We start from the raw sequence: 21,404 nt of genomic DNA, 5'->3' as shown, positions 1-21,404 counted from the left end.
GATGGAAGGTAATTTTTATACTTAAAATGGCAATCAATTTGAATTAAATTTTTTAATGGTTTGAATGCAAGTAACTTCAACAGAAAAATAACTTATTTTTAGTGAAAACACTTAATTATAATTTCATTTCTTGTCTACAAAATACTTATGATCTTTAACAAAACCTTACTAGTTTCTTTATGGGTATGTTAATAAAATGCAAAATTACCTCATTTATTGTTGTACAAGTGAAATTTGTGACTCAATTTTAGCAAATTTCATAAGCCTGTTGCTAAAAGGTTAACATAGAAGAGCAGGGATATAATAGTTATGTTTAATTAATGACAGATGTTACTGAGAAATGTGATGAACAGGTTCAATAAATGCTGTAAAACTTGGTATAAAGCAGTCAATAAGATTAATATTTCAGTAAAGTTATAAATTAAAACAAAATACATAATATATACGTGTTTATAGGCAATGTTGAACTATTACTTCTTTATAACAACATACAACTGTTTAGCAAGTTACACAGAGTCTTCACAATAAATACGTACCACAATAAAGTATGTCGTGTCTGGATTCAAAGGAAACAAAGACATCATTAATCTGTCCCCAAATGATGAATGCTTTTTTGCAAAAACAAGTGAGTGATCTGTTCTTTTTGCTTTTAATCTCACTTCATAGGTTATTGGGTCACCATTTGGAATGACAGGAGGACTCCAAGAGACATCAATTCGTATGGGTGTAATTGTTTCTCCTCGAACATTAAGTGGTTGTGAAGGAACTGCAAAAGAAAGATTGTTGTTTATTTCCCCTTTAGCTGAAAGTAACTTTTGTCTCAAAAACAGTAGTTCATTCTATAATATTACATTGTATAAGTAAGACATATTTAGCATAAAATGAAAATCAAATGGAAAACCTAGTTGAAGTCTTACAGAATTCTGAAGTAATTTCTAGCACACACTGAATAGAAACTGTTCAAGGACAAAACTAAAATTAACATTTATGTACCTAAATATATATTGGATAAGCAAAGAGACATTTTGGAACTAGACTCACAAAATACTAAAATAACAGTACACTCTTTAAAATACAAAATTCAACCATGCTGAAAATCAATTTGTTTGCTTGGTTAGTTTTGAGTTTTGTGCAAAGCTACACAAGGGCTATCAGTGCTAGCTCTCCCTAATTTAGCAATGTAAGACTTGAGGGAAAGCAGCTAGTAGTTACCACCACTCCCTATCAACTCTTGAACTACTCTTTTACCAATGAATAGTGGTATTGACCATCACATTATAATGCCCCACAGCTAAAAGGGCATGTATGTTTGGTGGGATAGAGATTTGAATCTGTGACCCTCAAATTACAAGTCGAGCTCCCTAATCACCTGGCCATGCTAGGCCCATCAATTTGAATCAGAACATCCAATCAAGAGGAAAAAAAAAGTGCAGTTTATTCTAACCTGTAAAAAAGTTTATAAAAGGATTCAATAATTTTAGGAAAACATGTTAAATCCAATTGTGTAATAAGACATCATCATATGATTTAAATTGCTTTGAGAAACAGCAATCCTTACAGTGGCATTATTTTATTAAAATAATTTATTATGTGTATTAAATATTTTAAATTTAATCTTTACTTGACTTCAATAAACACTTCTCTGTAATTATTACTGACAGATACACTTATTGTTTCTTTAATATGAGATTAAAGGTACTGCAGGTTATAAAAAAGTTTTATTTACCCCCTTCTTTTGTCTGGAAGCTTACAGCTGGACCAGCAGCTGAGGGACTTAGTGAGTAGTAATTACTGTTTGCTACTCGTACTGTATAGTTGGTGAATGGAGAGAGGTTCTTGATCATTACTGTGTTGTTATAAGTTTCCTAAATCAGTTAAAATTAACATCATTGTAAGATTTCTATACAGTACAACAGACAAGAAGATGATTTAAACAAGTAAAGACGAAATCAGGTTTCATAGATATTGATATGAAAACTACTGTCAAATATAAATGAGCAATTTTAAAATTAAACAATAAGAATATGGTTTACTAATTCTCTTTTTAAACACCATAAAATGGCAAAGAGATTATATTATGCTTACAACTTATAACAACTTACTCAATAGAGATTATGTATACTACACTCCATCTAACGTGTCAATACATTACCTGAAAAACTTGAAATTACTGAAATGCTTCATTACAGCACTACATGTAAAAATATATTGAGGCACAGTACATATAACATTGTGTTAGAAACACAATAAGACAAAAAAAACAGAAATGCAATGACAGAATACATACTTTGAAATTAAGTAAAACAATGAAAGAATAGCATGTTCCAATATTATCAGAAACAGACTAAGAAAATGGTGTAGAAAAACCCACTGAGATAATGATATACTTTGACATTGTATAATAAAAATGCACTGAAATAATGACATGCTTTAACAATGCAAACTAAAAATACTGAAATGATGCCATTCTTTAACACTATAAAATATTAAAACACAATTAAACATGGTGTTCTTCAACATTGTATTAGAAACTTTGATATAATAAAGTTTTAAAATGATCAAGAATTAGATTATTTAAATAACATGATGCTTTTTAAACTAATAATAAAGGTAAATGTTAGTTAAAAAAAGATACATTTAAAATATAATAACATTAAAATATACATTCTGACAAAAAACATTTTTCTAACTACTGCCGATATTATACTTACAATGGATTGGCATGTTCTTAAGTCTTCCTTGCATTTGTTACCATCAGATTTTCCATAATACACTGTGTATAACACAGATGCTAGAGACACCTTGTGGCAGGATAAAGGAAGGTCCTCTGGTGGCAAATATAACGTTACAAATGAAGAGGTGAGATGCTGGAGTTGAGCTTTTCTGCTGTATGAAGGAGGAACAAGGCATTTGCGATCTGTTGAAACCATAGAACAGTTATTAATATAAATTATAGAAAAAATATCATAGAAAAGTATCAGTAACTGAAACAAGTGCATTATTTAAAAGAACTGGTTTCAACAAAAAGAGTTGTTTGAAGTTTGTTATTTTTCTAAAACATGTATACAAATGAATAAGAGCAGAATATAACTCTTGAATTGGTATTGTTAGTTTTGAGACTTTATTTTTTCAAAGATATAGCTTTTAACTTAAATCATTATGATTCATTTAAAATAAAATGTCTACAGTTACAAATCTCCATATATCTTGGTTACAAAAGAACTTTCATATTGTCTGAAGCAGGAGTTTGAATCACAGTTACAAGTGCATGTTAAAAAGTTTCTGGATTCTTTGTAACATCTTTGCCAACCAACATTTATCTTTTTGTCTGTTTTTATAACACTAAATAAATAGTATTAATTGTATTTTTTGAACAATCCTCAATTTCTTTATACAATTTTAAGGACTATAAAAATAACTGTATGATGCTCAGTGATAGAGTACTGCTCATATAAATCATGTGCCCCGAGTTAAAGTTTAATTTTTATAGATTATTTTTGCTTATCAATGTTTTAACTTAAAATTCAATATTAAACTACTATTTCATCACACAGTATGAAACATTTTTGTGTTAATTGCCACATTACAATCATGACTAGAAGAACATAAGATTGATTATATAAACTGATAGCTTGTAAAATCACCTGGATAAGGCTGTAGGTGTTCTCCTATGGCTCGTATTCCTCTTACTCCTTCCACATCTTCATAAACTATTTCATTGCTGTTCAGTAAAGATTTGTGTGTTCTGTAATGGTGAGACTCTGAAGCTGTTAGAGCAGATGCTGTCCATCCAGGTAAATCATGATTCTTACTGATGCTGTACACACGACCCATAGATGTATTTGACCAGTAGATACGTTCTTTATCAGCAGTAATGGAGGTTGGAGGAAGACCTAAGGACAGCAGAGATTCCTTTATTAGTAGAAAAAATTCAGCTAGTGGGATGTATGTATAATAAATATATTTCACAATGATGAATTTATTCAAAATCATTTTAATCATTAGAATTCAGTGAAAATAATATACAACTTTTTTCAAAAAAGATAAAAATACAATACACCAGAAACAGATAACAGCACTATGAAAATTACACAGATTATTAATGATTTATTCCACAACTTTATTACTGTTATTAAACACTTAAAGCCCTTAATCGTACTATTATTCAGTTTTCTTTATATGTTAATAAATGGCCTTGAACATCTACCTGAAGATTACAGTTTATTAGTAGAAATGGAAACAACAGACCACATGCACCACGTAAACACAAATAAAATAAAACTAATATATTTATTCTTCAGTACTTTTTATACTTTATTAGTGGCCCTGTAAACTTACCAAGGATATGAGGATTACTGCTTGCATTGATAAGCAGTTGGCAAAGACAACCCATCATGTCAGATGACCAAATATTTCCATGTTGGCCATCTATCCACAATAATACTGGTTGATCCTTCTGTGACCAATCTATTGTAATGGCCTTCCCAACTTGGGGCTGGTGAAAACAATTACATTTCTGAGATTTTTCTTCAGTATCTTGTAAACTGTTTCTTTTCTGAAGAGAATGTGAGTCAGTATGTTGCATAAAAAATGGTCGAACATTTTTACCATTGATATCACAAGCCATGAGCTGAGCCATATGGTTGTCATGCAACAGTGTGTAAATTAGAGTGCTGAAAAAAAGGAAGAAGAAAATGAGACAAAAAATGAATTACAAAAAATGACATACATTATTGATCTCTAACATAAAGTATAAGACCTAAATATTATTAATTATCAATATGTTAAATCAAAAATGATCCCACATTAAAAATTTAAAAAGAACATATTAGAAATACATGCAATCAAATTCTATATTAGAATATATATCTAACTGAAATTACATTGAGAGCATAAACATATGCAGAGAAAAACTTGAGTCAAATCCCCTATTTTCTGTGTAAATTACCCCCGTAATGATTGGGCTTTACTGCAATAATGTTTGTATATTTTTATAATTTTTGTCTATATGATTCAGACATTATTGACCATGAAACAAAGTCATGGTTACACACATATATATATATATATATGCATACAAAAATTCACCTATGAAAACACACACATTTACATAATTTCTGTATAAGGCATTTGCACATTTAGAATGGTTTATCATACAGTTAACTTGTTTCATACAGTTACAAGTTAGTGACTCTTAAGCTTTAAAAGCATAAAGTAATAGTGCAATTAATCAATTGAATAATTTATTATAATTACTTAAATGAGCTGTCAAAACATCTTTTACCTAGAAAGTGGATCCACTTCCATTCCACCAATCACAGCAGACTTTGTGACTAGAGGATATGGATCACTGTAACGACTAAAATCCATTGTCCAGATTGTAGTTTGTTGTCCATTCAAAGAACTTTCTGACCAAAACAGAAACCGACCAACCCAATCTAGCACCATGCTTGTACCACCTGGTGGTAAATTGTGAATCTACAAAAACAGTGAAGAAGCTTTCCATATAATTTTTTCAGGGTGCAAAGTATTTAGTGCATATAATGTTCAAATACTTAAAAATTACCTTGTATATAAATTGATATCAATATATAATGTTGGGACTAAATTAAGCTTACTAACTACATTACTGAAGTATATCACGTGAGGTACACATTTATATAAATAAACAAAAGTTTCTTAACAGCAACACTTGATTACTGAAATTATAAATAGTAATGGTTAAGAAATATAATGAAATTGTTTCATTACATATTATATATTATCTATATTATTCATTAGTTTTAATGACACAGAGCTAGAAGCCATGAAAACATTTTTGGTTTGACATAGCACTTATACATGTCATATACCAAACTAAACCCTGTCCTCTATTGAAAGGTTAAATGTTTCACCTAACTACAAATAAACTTTATATTAAATATTCTAATACTTCATATTATTTACATACATAACTTAAAAAGTCTTACCAGTCTAGTATCCGTGCCATTCATACTAGAAGACATCAGAGCCCCATTTTCTTCTAACCAGTAGATTGCATGCTCCTGTCCCAAGTATACTGCATCAACAGGTTGAGAAACTTTGTTTGAAAGAATACGCTCTTCTTTCCTGTCAATGTCTGATATTTTCATAGCATCTTCCTCTGCTAACAATAAATGTGGCACTGGGTTTTCTTTTGAAGTATTTCCTAAAACAGCTGTACATGGTGGTCCTTCACCTACTGACGTCCTGGCACTGACCTGATCATAATGGAGCAAATCAACATTTCATGGAATCAAATACACTGTTAAAACAATAAAACTTTCCACAATATAAATATTCTACTAGTTATTAAAAAAAGAAAATCATCACACTTTTCAACTACCAATTAAATGAGTGTCAATAAGAATATTAATTAATGTTTTCTTACCAAGCACTATGACCATCTCTCCTAGCATTAAAAATCACAATATTTTAAGCCTATTACATATCTATAGATGCAAACTTAAAAATTTTATTAGTCATATAAATAAAATATGTAAACTCAATATGTTATAAAAATATGACACTACTGTTTATATTACAAAATCCTATAAAAATAAATGAAGTAACAGACTGCAAAATTAGGGCATCAAGTGCACAGCAAGAAATGCCACTGTGAGTTAATTAAGACAGCACAGAAGAAAATGCTGTTGTTCGTTCTAGAGAGATTTTTTCCTCTTAAACATACACACAATATACAAGTGGAGTATAAGAGAAGCATCCTCATCAAGATAAAAATGCAAAAACCTTAAACTGGGCTTTTATACTGATTAAATATTTTTGGTGAAATCATAAAATTATAGGCAGATTTTGAAATTAAACTTGAAGCCAAATTTTGCCATGGTTTTATCCATATGGTCTTCAACTTTCACAGAGTCAAAATCAAATGAAGCTAATAAAAATAAAGTTGCATTGTTTAATACCAGCCAACTACTTTAAAAGATTGCAATAAATGTATTTTCAAACACTAATATTCTCTGTTCTTCAAATAATGTAAAACAAGCTTCTCTTCTGTTTGTTCCATATAATATCTAAAATATGTCAAACTATCATAAACTTAAAGTGAAAAAGATTTACTATATCTTCCAACTCTAAAGCAAAAAACTGCAATAATCTAACACAAAACTACAAATAATTTGACAGTGTGCAGGATAGTTCTGTTTTTGAATCACATTTTGATTAAAACAAACGTTTTATTAATTAAACTAATACAGTGTAAAAGTTAATCAACAAATAATTAATACTTTCAGAAGTTGCATGGAATATTAAGATACACAATTAGAACTTAGAAGTGGAACTTTCCTCAAGCAGTGCACATGTATGTAACAAAATCAGATGTTTGGCTTCTTGGGCAGCCTGTTACAGCAACTCACTAAATTGAGCCATAATAACTGACATCTCAGGTTAGGCTAAGTAAGGTGTTTGTATCATTAAATATTCTAGTTATTTATCAGCAGTTTTATTAGCTATGACACAGCAGTTCATAGAATGGCTCAAGTTTTTTTTTCTGAAGTACAATCTTTTAGCTCATAGCTTCATAATCTCTTGACCAATCTGAGATCTAATTACAAGTTTGAACTCAGAAGGTCAAATTTTTTTGACTGATGCATTTGACCATACAAGAGGTCTCATAGATTAATTTATTCTAAACCTGCCTGAAAGAATTTCACTTGAGGGTAGGTAGGTAAAAGTCCTGACAAGCAATAAAATCAAGTTGGCTATAAGCATGCCCAATGCTTAGTATTGGCAGCACACAAAAATATAGCTAAAAAAAGGAGGAAACAAAGTTCTCATAGATTAATTTGCTCGAATCCTGCCTAAAAAATTAAATGTCACAGTTATTGAGGATTTCATCTTGTTTTTATATAAAATTTTAATCGTGGAGGTCATATGCAAAATATATAAATAAAAATTTTGGTTTGTTTATTTGCAATTTCATGCAAAGTTACATGAAAGTTATCTCTATTAGCCATTACCAATATAGAAATGGTAGACTAGAGTGAAGACAACTAGTCAACACCACAGACCATCAACTTTTTGCTACTCTTTTACCAAGGAATAATAGGATTGATCAGTCATATTACAACAATCCTACAACTGAAAGAGCAAGAATATTCAGTGACAGGGATTCAAATCTGTGACCTGCAGGTTGTGAGTAAAGTGCCCTAAACACAAGGCCACACTGGACCCAAAATTAAATGGAAAACATTTTACATGTTGTTTTTTTTTACATTGTATTTCATATTTATCTTAAAATGTCACAGTTTTTTCTACAGCTTTGCTGCGTGTCATTACTAATTTTGAGGACTAAACCAAATGTCTTTGGCAAGAACCACATACTTTTAATTAATATGAAAATAGTTTATCTTGAATTAGGCACCCCTGGCCTAAGAGTTCACTCATAATTTTTAAAGCTTGAAATTTTAATGATTTTAGAAAAATGAAAGTGTTACCTGGAAAAAGTACAAAGTATCTGGTAAGAGACCTGTCAGTCGATAATAGTGTTGGGTGCTTGGAACAAAAACTCTGTTGCACACAGCCAAACTAAAACCATCCTGCATAAACCAACAACTGATGTTATACTCTTCAATAGCACCATTCTTTCTAGCTGGGGGTGACCAGCGAAACTCTGCTTCAATGGAAATTTCATTTTCACTTTTAAGAGGAGATGAATGGTGAGAGATGTATACACGAGGATTTTCAGGAGCTGAAGGAGCTAGATAAAGGATGTGACAATAAATTTTTATTGATACATAAGAGTTACACAGTTGTACACATGAAGCTTCTATAAAGTCTGATGAAATGAATAAAGAGCATGAAAATATAAATACAAGATAAGATGTTGTACCAAGTGATTTGTTGAAGATGAGGCAGTTAGATGCAGCACATGAAAATATAATTAATTATTAAATATTTAACTTCAAGTGGGAATTCAAAATACTTAAAGTACCTTGTTAAAGTATACAAACTTATAAACAAAATTCAAGTAAATGTAGTAAAATATGTAAAAACTACTCACCTGACATTGGCGTATTTAAGAAAACAACAGTCTGTTTAGAAGAAGCCCAATATGTATAAGCACGAACAGCAATACTTAATTGTGTATATGGCACAAATTGTTTGGTAGGTTTGAAGAAGTTGTTTTGAGTGTCCTGTGAGGTTGAAACAAAATAAAACAATTATTTTTATTATTAGAGTAAATGATAAAATTCCATCACATTAACACTATTTTACATCAAAAAAAAAGTTTGGTAATAAAAATTCTACAGCCATAATAAAAATATTTTTGAAAAAGAGATTGTATTCTGAGTGTTTTTAACTTAATTGAAACAGTAATTTATTTGATGTAAGATTACAGAGATGGAATCTATTATATAATTTTCTTTTAAACTTACAACTGCAATGGTTTCTTGTCCACTGTTTATAATCAGATTATAAAACACTTGTCCAAAGTTTACATGCATAGTAGCTGGCCAAAATATCTTAAAGTCATCCCAATTCCCACTGATACCAATATCTGTTGCATTAATCTGTTCTGGGCTAACATTAACTTTTTGGGGATGTTTGACACCTAAAATAAACAAAGAGAAAGTACTTTCAATGAAATCAAATATCAAACTTTTAATCTTCAACAAAGACTAATCTTAACCCCCTCCATAACTTCTAACAAGCCCCAACAATTGATTTTTACTTATAATAGGAAAAGAAATTAAATTCTATATTGAATACACAAGTCTGCGATAATTTTATTGTCTTGCAGTTTTTACATGTTCTACAGTAATTCCTGTAAACTGAACCAAAAATGATATTCATTTTCTCCATCACATATCGATTTTTCACAAAACTTCATATGTACTTTCATTGAAACTGAGCCACACTTTGTTATGCTTAAATGTTGATAACCATTGGCTGTATATTTCTCTAGACCAACCACAACATAAGATCCTTATAAATCACTTTAGAATCCACAACACAACAAACATAATAATAAAAATGTTTATTGTGGTAAACTAAATGGTAATTTGACCTAAGTAAGAGTTTTTTGTTGTTCCTGATTTAAAAAAAAATTTTTTTTTAATCTTTATGTGATAGAAAAAAATGTATATATTTTCAAAATCTGCATAGCTGAGTTATGGAAAATTCATTATTAAAACCAAAACAACTTTTATAAAGACCTGCCTATATTATTTACATTTTTGATACGTATTATTTTACAAATATTATCAAAATACATGAGATAATGAAATAAAAAATGTTAACACACACATTTTAAACTGTTACAAATAATGAACACATAAAGAAACTTTTGACAAAATAAACAGTGAATTTAACCAGAATACATACTAAAAATCTGTAACAGAATTTGTATGATATGGAATATAATTTAGTTTAGCCACAATACAAACTATGCAAATATTAACATGAAAACACAAGCAATTAGCTCAACCAAAATACAAATTATCTACAAAAATGATATGACAGTTATCTAGCTTTATCAGAGTAAACACTGTAAACTTGTACAAAATTTATTGTGCCAAAATAAAAATTGTGTAAAATTGATATGAAAATAAAAGTTGGAAACAGTAACTGTATATAACAAGTATTTGCTCACCTGGTATTGATTTTTTTGACCCATTAATCACAGCTAATGTCCAAATTGTTTTCAATCCTTGTATTTCAAGTTTGGCTAAATTATGACCATTCAGGTCACTGATTAGTGCACCTTCATTTTCACCAAGCCAGAAAAAACGGTCACTAAGGTAATGCAAAGGTCCACGCCTAAATAAAAACAGTATTTAAAAGATAGATAAGCCATTATAAATACATTAGATGTGTTTTCATATGCGATTAAAACATGCCTTAACAGTATAAGCCATGAAACTATATGAGAAAAGTGCACTAATTTCTGTTGAAGAAGTTTTAGAAAAACCTTACATGTATACACATACAAACATTAGTAAGCTGAAATATTATCATCAGATTTACTCAGGTGGATAGCTTGTGATGTTATTCAAAATCAACATACACATCTTTAAAAGTAGTTTACAAAGAAAAGTTAACAATGAAGATTATGCAAGCACCATGAAACGTTGTTTCTAAATTACTAGAGAAGGATAAAGACCATATGGTTTATACTTTTGTCTTATAGGTAACTAATGCTTAAGGTTACTAATTTTTCTATATTTTCATTATTTATATAACAATTTCACTGATCAAGGGAGGGTAATCAACTCTTATGGTGCACAAAATCCACAATGTAGAAATATCCAAACAGATGTTTACTTCTTTGTTTTTGGATATTTTTGCAAAGCTAGTCGTGAGCTATTTGTAACAGTTATTCTTCATTTCAAACTAATACACTAAAGGAATGGAAGTTAATCAATAGCACCCACTGCTAACCCTTGCCTTACTGAACAGTTGGATTTGACCATGGCATTTGTAAGGCATCACAGTCCCAAAATGTGGAGTGCAATTTTGCTTTGTGGTAACTTACATGAATGGTAGATCCTAGGACCCACAGTCTGGCATGCTAACTACTGGGCCAACAGAAGTTTGCTGTGAAGAATTTCACAACAGAATGTCTTGTATTTAAGATAAATTTTATGAAGAGAGTCACAGTAGAAGCTTAATGAAAAATGTTTGTTAGAATTATTTACAGAACAGTGAAGAAATTCCTTAGCTTTTATTATTCATTTCATACTTCACTAAAACTTACATGTTTAAATCAGAAATCACTCCTACTTTCTTTACAATGTTGTGTTCCTTCATTTCCTCAGACACTAGAGGAGCTTCATAGAGAATTGATCCTTCAAAGCTTCGAATCACCCAATACACCTTATCTCGATCATAGTCCATGCTCAGGCCTATTACTGTGAGGAAATAAAATTTCATGAAATTTTATTACCTTAAGCTAATTGAACATCTTCTACTAGTTTAAATTACAATTATACCTGTGTTACTCTATTGATTTAACGTAGACAAAACAAGAAATGAGTTCATATTTTGTCATCTTACACCCATGTTATAGCTTTTTTCTCCATTGTAGGTGTTAAGTCAATTTCAAAATCACACAAAATAAACTGGAGCATTGTCACACAAAAAAGTTAACACTGCAAGAACTACAGTTTCATCTATAGACAAACAGAGCATAATTCTTTAAATAATAAGCCAGTACAGTAAGAATGTAGAGATCTTCAATTATACAGTAGGAACATCTCTGTTAAACAATATGCATGTAATCCTGAAGTATGAATACAAGTATGGCTCAGTAAAGATCACAAAACACAAACATTTATTCCAAGAATAAAAGGTCAAATATAAAAAAAAATGTGATGGTATATAAAGTAAAAAAAGAAATCACCAGACCAATTACAATATTACTGTCCACAGTGAACAAAGTGACATACAATTCCAGTCTTGACAGAAGAAAAACACCAAAAAAACACCTTCTGCATGTCTCAAACCAATAGTACAAATTCTTCATCATTTGAAAAACATGGACAATAGCACATAACAAAAACCACTACTACTGCAAGCCAGATGCAAACGGGCCCAAACATCATCAGAAGTTATTTTTGTAACATGTTTTACAATGGAAGAGCAACTGGTTGGAAGCTACTCTTTACCCCATGGAATATCACAATTCAACAGCAGACCACATTAATGAAGCATAATCATCTTCCTATCTTTTACACTTAATTTCCACAGCTTTCAAACACAATTGGGCTTAATTACTATCTTCCCAGAAAGTTGTATTGAACTTCCTACAAGCCACAACAGTTATAGTAATGATGAAAATTGAATGGCCATAACATCACAATTATCAAACAAGATGTTCTGCTTCTTTATGTCAATGACTAGCTTGCCATAAAAGGTAATGTTATCACACTATACTTAACTCTTGCTCATTCAACTCAAGTTATACAATTAAGGCTAAAAGATTAAGACAATACAGCTTTCTGATGTCTAGACCAATCACCAGATATTAAGCCAGTAAAGAATGTGTGGTCCATTCTTGACCATCCCCTGCTAAAGCATTCCAAATAAACAGCTTCTGGGGCCACAACCTTCTAGCCTCTTTTCCAGTAGGCTGAGATATCTGATTTTGTAAATATAATGTATAACTGTTTCTCACTCAAATACGGCAGAAGGTTTATCTACTAAATACTAAGGACAATCTTGTATCCCACGTATCAAAGCAGCATACTTTTTGGAGTGCAAGTCTATTTATTTATTCGGTAGGTTGTGTGTATATGTTTTTATATATGTGTGTGTGTGTTTTTACAAATGTATGCTTGAAAAATATTGCTTACTCTTTCATATACATATGAATGTAACTTGTATTTATTTTATTCAAGAATATCAACATAACTAATGTTAATATTTCATTTATGTAACACCTGTGCTTGTACATTGCACAGATTTATTTTCTTAACTTAAATACATATACTAGATTTAGTGTGCAAGTTGTAAAATAAACTAAAATATTAAAGGCAATGTTCATACTTTTTTTACAGTCGTTTGATTTACTAATAAAATTAAGAAATACTTTTACTGATGGAAAACAAAAAACTTATTTAACTAACCTTTCCCAGAAAAAGGTTCTGTTTCGAAATACACATGATGTTCAAATCCATTAAGTCTTGAGTATTCTATAGTGTGTGTCGTTGTCCAGTATAACTGCCCTCTAACAGAGTCAATGGCTAACTCTTGAGCAAGTGTATACAAATGTAGGTGTTCAGGATAGGAACCATCAATGTTGGATCGAGAGATCTAAACATGATACACACCATAAATTACATTAAGTCCTTAAAGATCATTAAACAATGTACATGTTTTCTCAAAAGTGAAAATAATACAAGATTATTTTCTACATATTCAGAACTAAAACTAAATTTATACAAGTAACCTTTCAAAATGCTTGCAATACTTCAGCCAACACATAATAGTATCTACCATTTGACTTGCTGTTTCATTAACAGTGAAAGAACCAGGTTTATAAATACACTACCAAGAAAAGTCTTGAATAACATTTAAAATCAAATACTTTGACAATATTATTTATACAATGACACTGGTTAGAACTTTAAAATATTTCTGACTAGTAAGCCTGTTTCTAATTCCATGATTTAACATTATTACTTGTAATAGAATATCCATAAACATTAAGTTATTGTTTTTAATAGAATGAAACTTTTTCTTAATTGCACTGGTAGGAAGAAAATTAATTCCTTGTTGAAATAAAGGAGACTACACAATGAAACAAACACATGCTGAACATAAATTATGTTACTGTAACAAAAAAATGTAAATTAAACTTTTATATGGTTTTATACTGTTTTAGTTTGAGCCAATAAACCTGACTGCTCATACCATTTGCTGATGAGGGCTAGACCAATAGAGCTTTGGAGCAAGCCAATCAATTGTGATGCTTGCAGCATTAGTAACATTCTGCAAATGAATAAGTGACTCAGTCTCAGAAACATTATACATAAACACCCAGCTATTGTTAGTGTTCAGGAATACCAATCCATTATACCAGCTGATGTCTGAAAAAAGCAATAGGTAATTCTATTACTACAAATTATAAAGAAAGAAATTTATCAAATAGAAGCTAAATGTAAACCAATTTATGATTGAAGCCACTAATATTTAATACTGTTAAATGTGCTAGCATTTTCTTTACATTTTAGCAATAGTTTTATTACAGTTCCAGGCTTATAATCTTGGACTGATATTTTTTCTCAGAATATGTTTCATGGAGTGTAATACCTTAGATTGGTCATCATTAACATTGGAGCAGTTAATAAAGGATATTTGAAACCAAAACAAATCATTTGTTACTTGATCAATTAAAGAAACAGCTGCAAGTGAACTGAAGTTATTAAACAACCAAAAAAACTTATTTAATGACCCACATTCTTCAATGCTTAATGTTAACCTTTGTAACGCACACTAACCTCCAAAGACGCTTAAAACTGCAATATATTATCTATTAATGTAACTTTTCCATAAGAATCACTGGAAATAATAGCAATTCTACCTGTTATAAAGTTGTCACCCAAACTTCTCTTGTTAATCAGTGGTTTCATATTATCTCCAATAATATTAGTTTTTGCAAGGCCTTCTCTACCACTCCAGAGAATAAATATATCATCTTGATCATTTCCTAAGAAAAAACAGTATCAACTGAAATCAAAATTTATTATTAGCATCATATATAACATATAACCTAAAATCTGATCAGTGTGAATAATACTTGGACAACAACACTTTTGTGCATCTCTACTTCCACAATGCTACCAATTTCAAATACAAGTCAATATGTTCTTAATTTAATAATTCACAAACTATAAGCCTACTATTACATTTTAATATACTAGGATGATCCAACTTTACCTTCTCTTAGTGTCTTCCCATCAAACAGATCTGACCAAGGTCCTTTACCGCCCCTATTATAAGCCCTGACTTTCACAGAATAGTGGGTGTTTGGAAGTAAATTCTGAATAGTACAAAATGTTTCACTTATTTCTTTCCTGTAAATGGTCAACCCTGCTTTCTGATCCTCCAGATGAACCTCATAACACCATTCCTGCCAGGCTCCACTTCCTTTAATAAAGTGTTTTAGTTCTATCACATATACATATGGAAAAATGACTTCATATCAACATTCCTGTAAGATCCCACCCCCTTTAAAAAAAAACAAGTGTTTTAACACTATAACATTTATATAAAACCACTCCTATTAGGGCGCCACTCCATTTAATAGACTTAAGTGTTTTAACTTGATTATATAAACATAAAGTACAACTTACATACTTCAATCTTTAAATGCAACTAGTAATAAAAAATCCACCAGACATTAGCCAACTGTGAGAAACTCAGTTTTATGTTAGAACTTCTTTGGGCCAAAAAGTAAACCTGTAATTAAAATCTATTTGTATGAGCTATGAAGTCTGTTTAATCACAATAAGAGAAATTTAGCCTTCAAAATTTAAACAATAATTACGACAAATTCCAAATTATTTCAATATTAAAAGGCCCTATGTAACTATCTTTCTTTTTCTTACTTTTATTTCAGTTAATTTTCTTTTTTACTTGGGAGAGCAGTCACCTTCCCACAACCATCTGCAGGCAGTGATTGGTGATATAGATGTGGGAAGTTGTGGGCTTGAGCACCTACATCTTGCTCTTCTAATTTATATTTCTATTGCTATTCTTTTATTTCTTATATGAAACTTTCAAATGGAGGTTAAGACTGGCAGATGGTATATCCCCACAGATGGTGTATGTCAGTCCTACTTCTGCAGTCACCTCCAAAACTGAGGGTACACCTCATAATTCCATATTATAACTTGTACCCTTCAATATTTTCAATTAGTGTAGCATTTTTTGTTTAATTTATTTTTGTTTCAGCTTGTTTTTTTATAAGTTATAACAAACTAATATAATTGGTCAGAGATTTGGATTTGCTGTTTTTAATGAAGTCCTTCCGTGTAATTTTGCTTACTTAACTTCTTTAAAATGCATTTATTTCCATTAAAATATATATATAAACTTTCTTTATGGAGATATGAACCAGAGAAATAAAAAAAACAACACTTGTATAAAAGTTTTAATATTGCTTGCTCTTTGTTCCAACTAAATGGAAACTTTTAATGGTTCTCCTAAAAACACTTAATCTTATTTTAACAGTAAAAGTAACAACAGTCTTGGAAATAATGAAGTAGATAAATATCAAATACATATACTCTTACCAAAACCACCAGGTCGTCGTGGTTTAGACCAAGCAATTTTAGCCATTTTAGTGTGGAAGACAACTTGAACCTTCTCAACAGGATTTACAGGAACTAAAAGATATGTATTACTCATTAGACAACATTTGTTTCATCTTAAGCACTGTACTAATCAGCTGTTTTTCCCAAATGTGAAAAATATTGAAATGAAAAATATCATGATTATTATTTTAAAAAAAAGCACTTCAATATTAAGTGATTATTTTCCTTGCAGTGATGAGTAAAAGCCAATAAAGCAACTTTACACAAGTAAATATGATTTAATGCTATGAAGCTTAACAGTGAATTATTTTCATCTATTTATATTTAATAAATGTTACATATTAAAGCAATACTCTCAGTTGAAGTGGTGAATTGTTATTCATTTATAATTTGAAATACATACTTTCAACATGTTAAATTTATTAATTTAAAAATGAGTTGCCAATAACTTGAAATTATATATGCTTGAATAAAAAAATAGTACATTGTTTTCTACGTTTTGAATCATAATACAAAAACTTATGCTATGCTTAACAGGACAGGGTCATATAGATAGTCTTCCAATGTATTATTCCTTTCATATAAAAGATCAAATTACTTATGATCTCTTAATAAAACATGCAATACGTTCTCAAAATCAAGTTTATTTTCACAACTAAGTAAAAACTAAATATACATAGAAAGTTTACAGCTAGAATATTTTCACACTTACCAGGTAAAGGTTGGTAATCTGAATGAAGGATTTTAACACCTAAAAATTCTTTGACTGTTTTGTCCAGTTTGAAAGTGATGTGGAAATATTTATCCTCACTGGAATGATACTCTTCTTTGAACACTTTATCTTGCTTAATCCAATAAAAGAATCTGTTGTAAGTCACTAAACTTTTTACTTGTGTGAAGTCAGGTTGTTGGGAGTTAGATCTAACATCAAGTTGGTCTGCACCATCCATAGTTACAGTAAAAACAGTGTTTTTTTCTGGAACAGGGACCAACAGTTGAAAGTTTTTGTGATCGACAGCAAAAGTTGTGAGAGATGTCCCTTTCATGATTACATGTCCGCTATCAGCAGGAACACTATCACTAGAAATTCTTCCAAGATCTAGGCTATAAAGCCTTGTTTCTGAATCCTCTTCCCAGGCCCAAAAAAGAAAGCTGAAGAGAAATTAAGATAATCACAAGAATAATCTACGATTGTCCTCTTTTGAATTAATTTTGTTAAACAACTTGATCATAATATTTTAAATTTACATAAGACAAAAGTTTCAAGAAGCAAATGCTTAAATTGTTGAAATACTAGGCTTATTTCATGACAAGACCATTTATAGCAATTTGGGGTTAATATATTACAATAGAAAATAATTTAGTATTAAAATAGAATTCAAATGTACATTGATCTTCAATATAACTCTTAAATATTCACCTCCCCTTTTTACAAGAATTTGACTGTATGGTGGTTTGTTGATCTCTGTTTCTTTACCCTTGCTTACAATTAAAGATTTAGTAACTCTGCAAACTCTTATTATGATAATTTGTTGTCTACTCACACATTTATCTTACCTGCTTTGCTAGAAAGATTTTAGGCTAATCATGTTTAGCCAAATAGTACTTCCTCTGTATTTGTTTCTACTTCTTAATGAACTTTCAAAAGTTTATTTCCATTATTTTCAGGTATGAAGAAGAGCAGAGATTAGTATATTTCTGAATTATACTTTAACACTAACATGTTACTTTAATACATAACACCCTATCTTTACTATAACTATTAGCTAAATTCCAACTTGACACATAAATAGAATCTATGTAAAGCATTGGTACCTATAACCTAGAAAGCATGCATTGAAAATGTACAACAGTATTCTGACATAAGTTACAAGAGAAAAGGTTTAGGATCAAATACTGAATAATGATTAAATCTGAAGGAAATAATGTTAGAAAACCACTAAACATTGTTGACAAAAACAAATAGTAGATGAAAATTTAACATGAGGAAGAATAAGAAACAAGAAATAAACCACTTATTATTATTTAACTTCTGTAGTGCATATTGATATACACAAGACAAATCAATACTAGTAATAAATGACTTTATAATACCAAATTTATTTTAATTTAAATGGAAACTCAATGTTTCATTTTACAAACATTAATTAGCAGTACATAGCTTCAAATCTTGTTTAAAAATGAGGCTTTGCACTATTTGTATTATCATTTGGAACTAATTTAATTCTTGCTTGTATCAGAGATGTGTTAGAAATTATGTTCTATATGAAACACTAGTACAATGTATGTGTAAAATGTTGTTTGTTTGTAATTGAGCACAAAGTTACACAATGGGCTATCTGTGCTATCAAAAACCTATTTTCTAGTATTGTAAGTCCAGAGATATAGTACTGTGCCACTGGGATGCATATATATGTATAATAGTACATTGAATTTAATTACCTAGTACTTAGATCAAAATGAAATTTAATAATAACTTTACATAAAACAAAAATTAAAAGAAAACCAAAATCCAGTTTTACAAGTTGCTTGGAAACAATATTTGACACACAGAAAATCAGTACAATTGTAGCTGTACACACATTACCTCTACTGAGACATGATTTTGTTCACAATAGAATGAAATTAATATTTATTTAAACAATGCTGGATGGTATTTCTCTCCATTCCTTTTTGAAACTGAGCACTGGCTACAATCACCCTGTTTTATCAATATTAACAAGAACTTATCTGATCTGAGATCCAAAAGCACAAGTTTACATACCCATTATAAGGATCCACATGAAATGTTGATGGTTTGTTTTTAAAACCAGACACAACTACTTGACACATTGTTCCTTTCAAATTACATCTACTGATCTGCAACCATAAAAGTTAAAAATATTAGCTCTTTAAAAGTTTGTGTCACATGCTTAAGAAGTACAAAAATTAAAACTCTGAGAATTAATGAGCTTTTACTTTCAGGTGTAGTAATAATACTTTTTGTTTGTTTATTATTTTATACTAAAATGTAAAAATTTACTAACCTGGTTTTTTTCCTCCATGTATAAGTGGTCATTTAGCCAATCCACTGATAATAATCCAGGGTAGAAAGTGCTGTTATGAATTATTGTATTAACTTTATCTTTCTGGTGTAGAAGGATGGAGTGAACTGATCCTGATGTGTCTGATACAAAGATAATTTTTTTCTTTACATGAAGTCCCACTCCTGAAACGTGCAATTACTTTTTCATGAAACAGTACTATGAAAGAACCACATAGATTAATAGTTTTACTTGCAGTCAAACCGACTTCGATAGTTAAACTAAAAAAGACAGAAAATCACAAAGATCATAATTTCTATCACTTTTCATTGTGCTATTGACAAATGTATATTAAAATATAAATTCAACTTTAAGACAAAAGAAGGATTTCTTAGATGACATGCAAAAAAAAAAGATAATGTGCAAAATTAATTAATTAATATTTCATTATAAAACTAAATCTGATTCATATTTTTGAATGAATAATTAGAAATAATAAAATTCACTTTTTCTGAGTTTTCTCTCTCTTGTTAACTGTCTGCATACTTTAGCCTGCAATTGTATACTAAAACATTTTATGGTCAGAGATTTTGGGGAAAGATACCCTACAGTTAAAAATAAAACAGCATAAATATAACTTCCATATTTCATTTCAGACATGAAAATGGATCCTTATACTAAGCATAATCTTCAAAACATAAGGAGAAATATGCAAAATCATAAAACAATAATTTTTTTGTTTCCTATAATTTAGGAATGGAGCAGATTCATATTTAAATGAACAGTGAAAATCTGGAAAAAAGAAAATAATATACAAGTCAGCTTTTAGTTTTTGCTTAATATTTGAAGTATAACTGATTTCCAGGAAAATTTGTTTAGGTTTTATTGTTTTAGTTTAGAAAATAAACTATTGTATGATACCAAATTTAACTATCAAGGATGATTAAAATTTTACTTTATACAATTAAGAAGTGTTTAATAAAATTATGAAGGAGTTAAAAATAAGAATAGAAATTAGGGTAAGTTAATTTATAGTACCTCAATTTACAATTCTAATTTAATAGTGTTATTTAAAAAAATTCAAACAACTAGTGAAACTGAAATGTGGGAGTCAATACCTTAGAAAGATATCAAGAATTATAATCATAAAACTGCAATCCAAACACTAATATATTTCATAAAATTTCATACATCATGTTGCTTTTGAGAAAATCCATAATTAATGCACAGATATTTGACATCAAATAGCACTATAACTTTCTTTTAGTTTTCAACTGAAATCTGTCAATGTTTTTTTAACATCAGTTTAATCTTAAAGGTGTTGTCTTTTTTTTTTGTTATCAGTACAACACATACCAACAATATGGTTAAATTTGTCCTTAGATAGATACAACAGTTCTGATGATTCTATGAAGTCAAGTCCCTGTAGAAGAACTTTCTGTTGAGACCAAAGCACTAGGTATGGAGTAGCACTTAACACTATAAATAAAATAATAAATAAAAACAACATGTTAATTTTATATAACCACCCCATAAAAGAATAAGTAACGTATCATTATCTACCTAACTTTTCATTGATTAT

The 21,404-nt window shown here is 29.8% G+C and overlaps 1 protein-coding gene across 3 annotated transcripts in view; it reads right to left on the bottom strand.

The window, feature by feature from the left end:
• The window catches only part of LOC143229253 (proto-oncogene tyrosine-protein kinase ROS-like), a 91,206-nt gene that overhangs the window by 24,867 nt on the left and 44,935 nt on the right, over positions 1-21,404 (bottom strand). For all 3 annotated transcript variants that reach the window (XM_076461354.1, XM_076461353.1, XM_076461356.1), the window contains exons 10-30: positions 21,179-21,301; positions 19,826-20,007; positions 19,564-19,658; positions 17,512-17,951; positions 16,779-16,871; positions 15,421-15,630; positions 15,065-15,190; positions 14,395-14,570; positions 13,608-13,794; positions 11,738-11,891; positions 10,634-10,800; positions 9,417-9,592; positions 9,041-9,173; positions 8,475-8,737; positions 5,970-6,239; positions 5,285-5,478; positions 4,339-4,673; positions 3,645-3,893; positions 2,712-2,917; positions 1,727-1,865; positions 537-766 (exon numbers count right to left, since the gene is read on the bottom strand). In XM_076461354.1, the coding sequence (XP_076317469.1) occupies positions 537-766; positions 1,727-1,865; positions 2,712-2,917; positions 3,645-3,893; positions 4,339-4,673; positions 5,285-5,478; positions 5,970-6,239; positions 8,475-8,737; positions 9,041-9,173; positions 9,417-9,592; positions 10,634-10,800; positions 11,738-11,891; positions 13,608-13,794; positions 14,395-14,570; positions 15,065-15,190; positions 15,421-15,630; positions 16,779-16,871; positions 17,512-17,951; positions 19,564-19,658; positions 19,826-20,007; positions 21,179-21,301 (4,148 nt within the window). The remainder of the gene's footprint in view (positions 1-536; positions 767-1,726; positions 1,866-2,711; positions 2,918-3,644; positions 3,894-4,338; positions 4,674-5,284; positions 5,479-5,969; positions 6,240-8,474; positions 8,738-9,040; positions 9,174-9,416; positions 9,593-10,633; positions 10,801-11,737; positions 11,892-13,607; positions 13,795-14,394; positions 14,571-15,064; positions 15,191-15,420; positions 15,631-16,778; positions 16,872-17,511; positions 17,952-19,563; positions 19,659-19,825; positions 20,008-21,178; positions 21,302-21,404) is intronic.

The sequence above is a fragment of the Tachypleus tridentatus genome, chromosome 10 (assembly GCF_004210375.1).
Source record: "Tachypleus tridentatus isolate NWPU-2018 chromosome 10, ASM421037v1, whole genome shotgun sequence".
Lineage (NCBI taxonomy): Eukaryota > Metazoa > Arthropoda > Merostomata > Xiphosura > Limulidae > Tachypleus > Tachypleus tridentatus.
The sequence above is the reverse complement of the archived record's forward strand: the minus strand, read 5'-3'. Positions and strand labels throughout refer to the sequence as shown.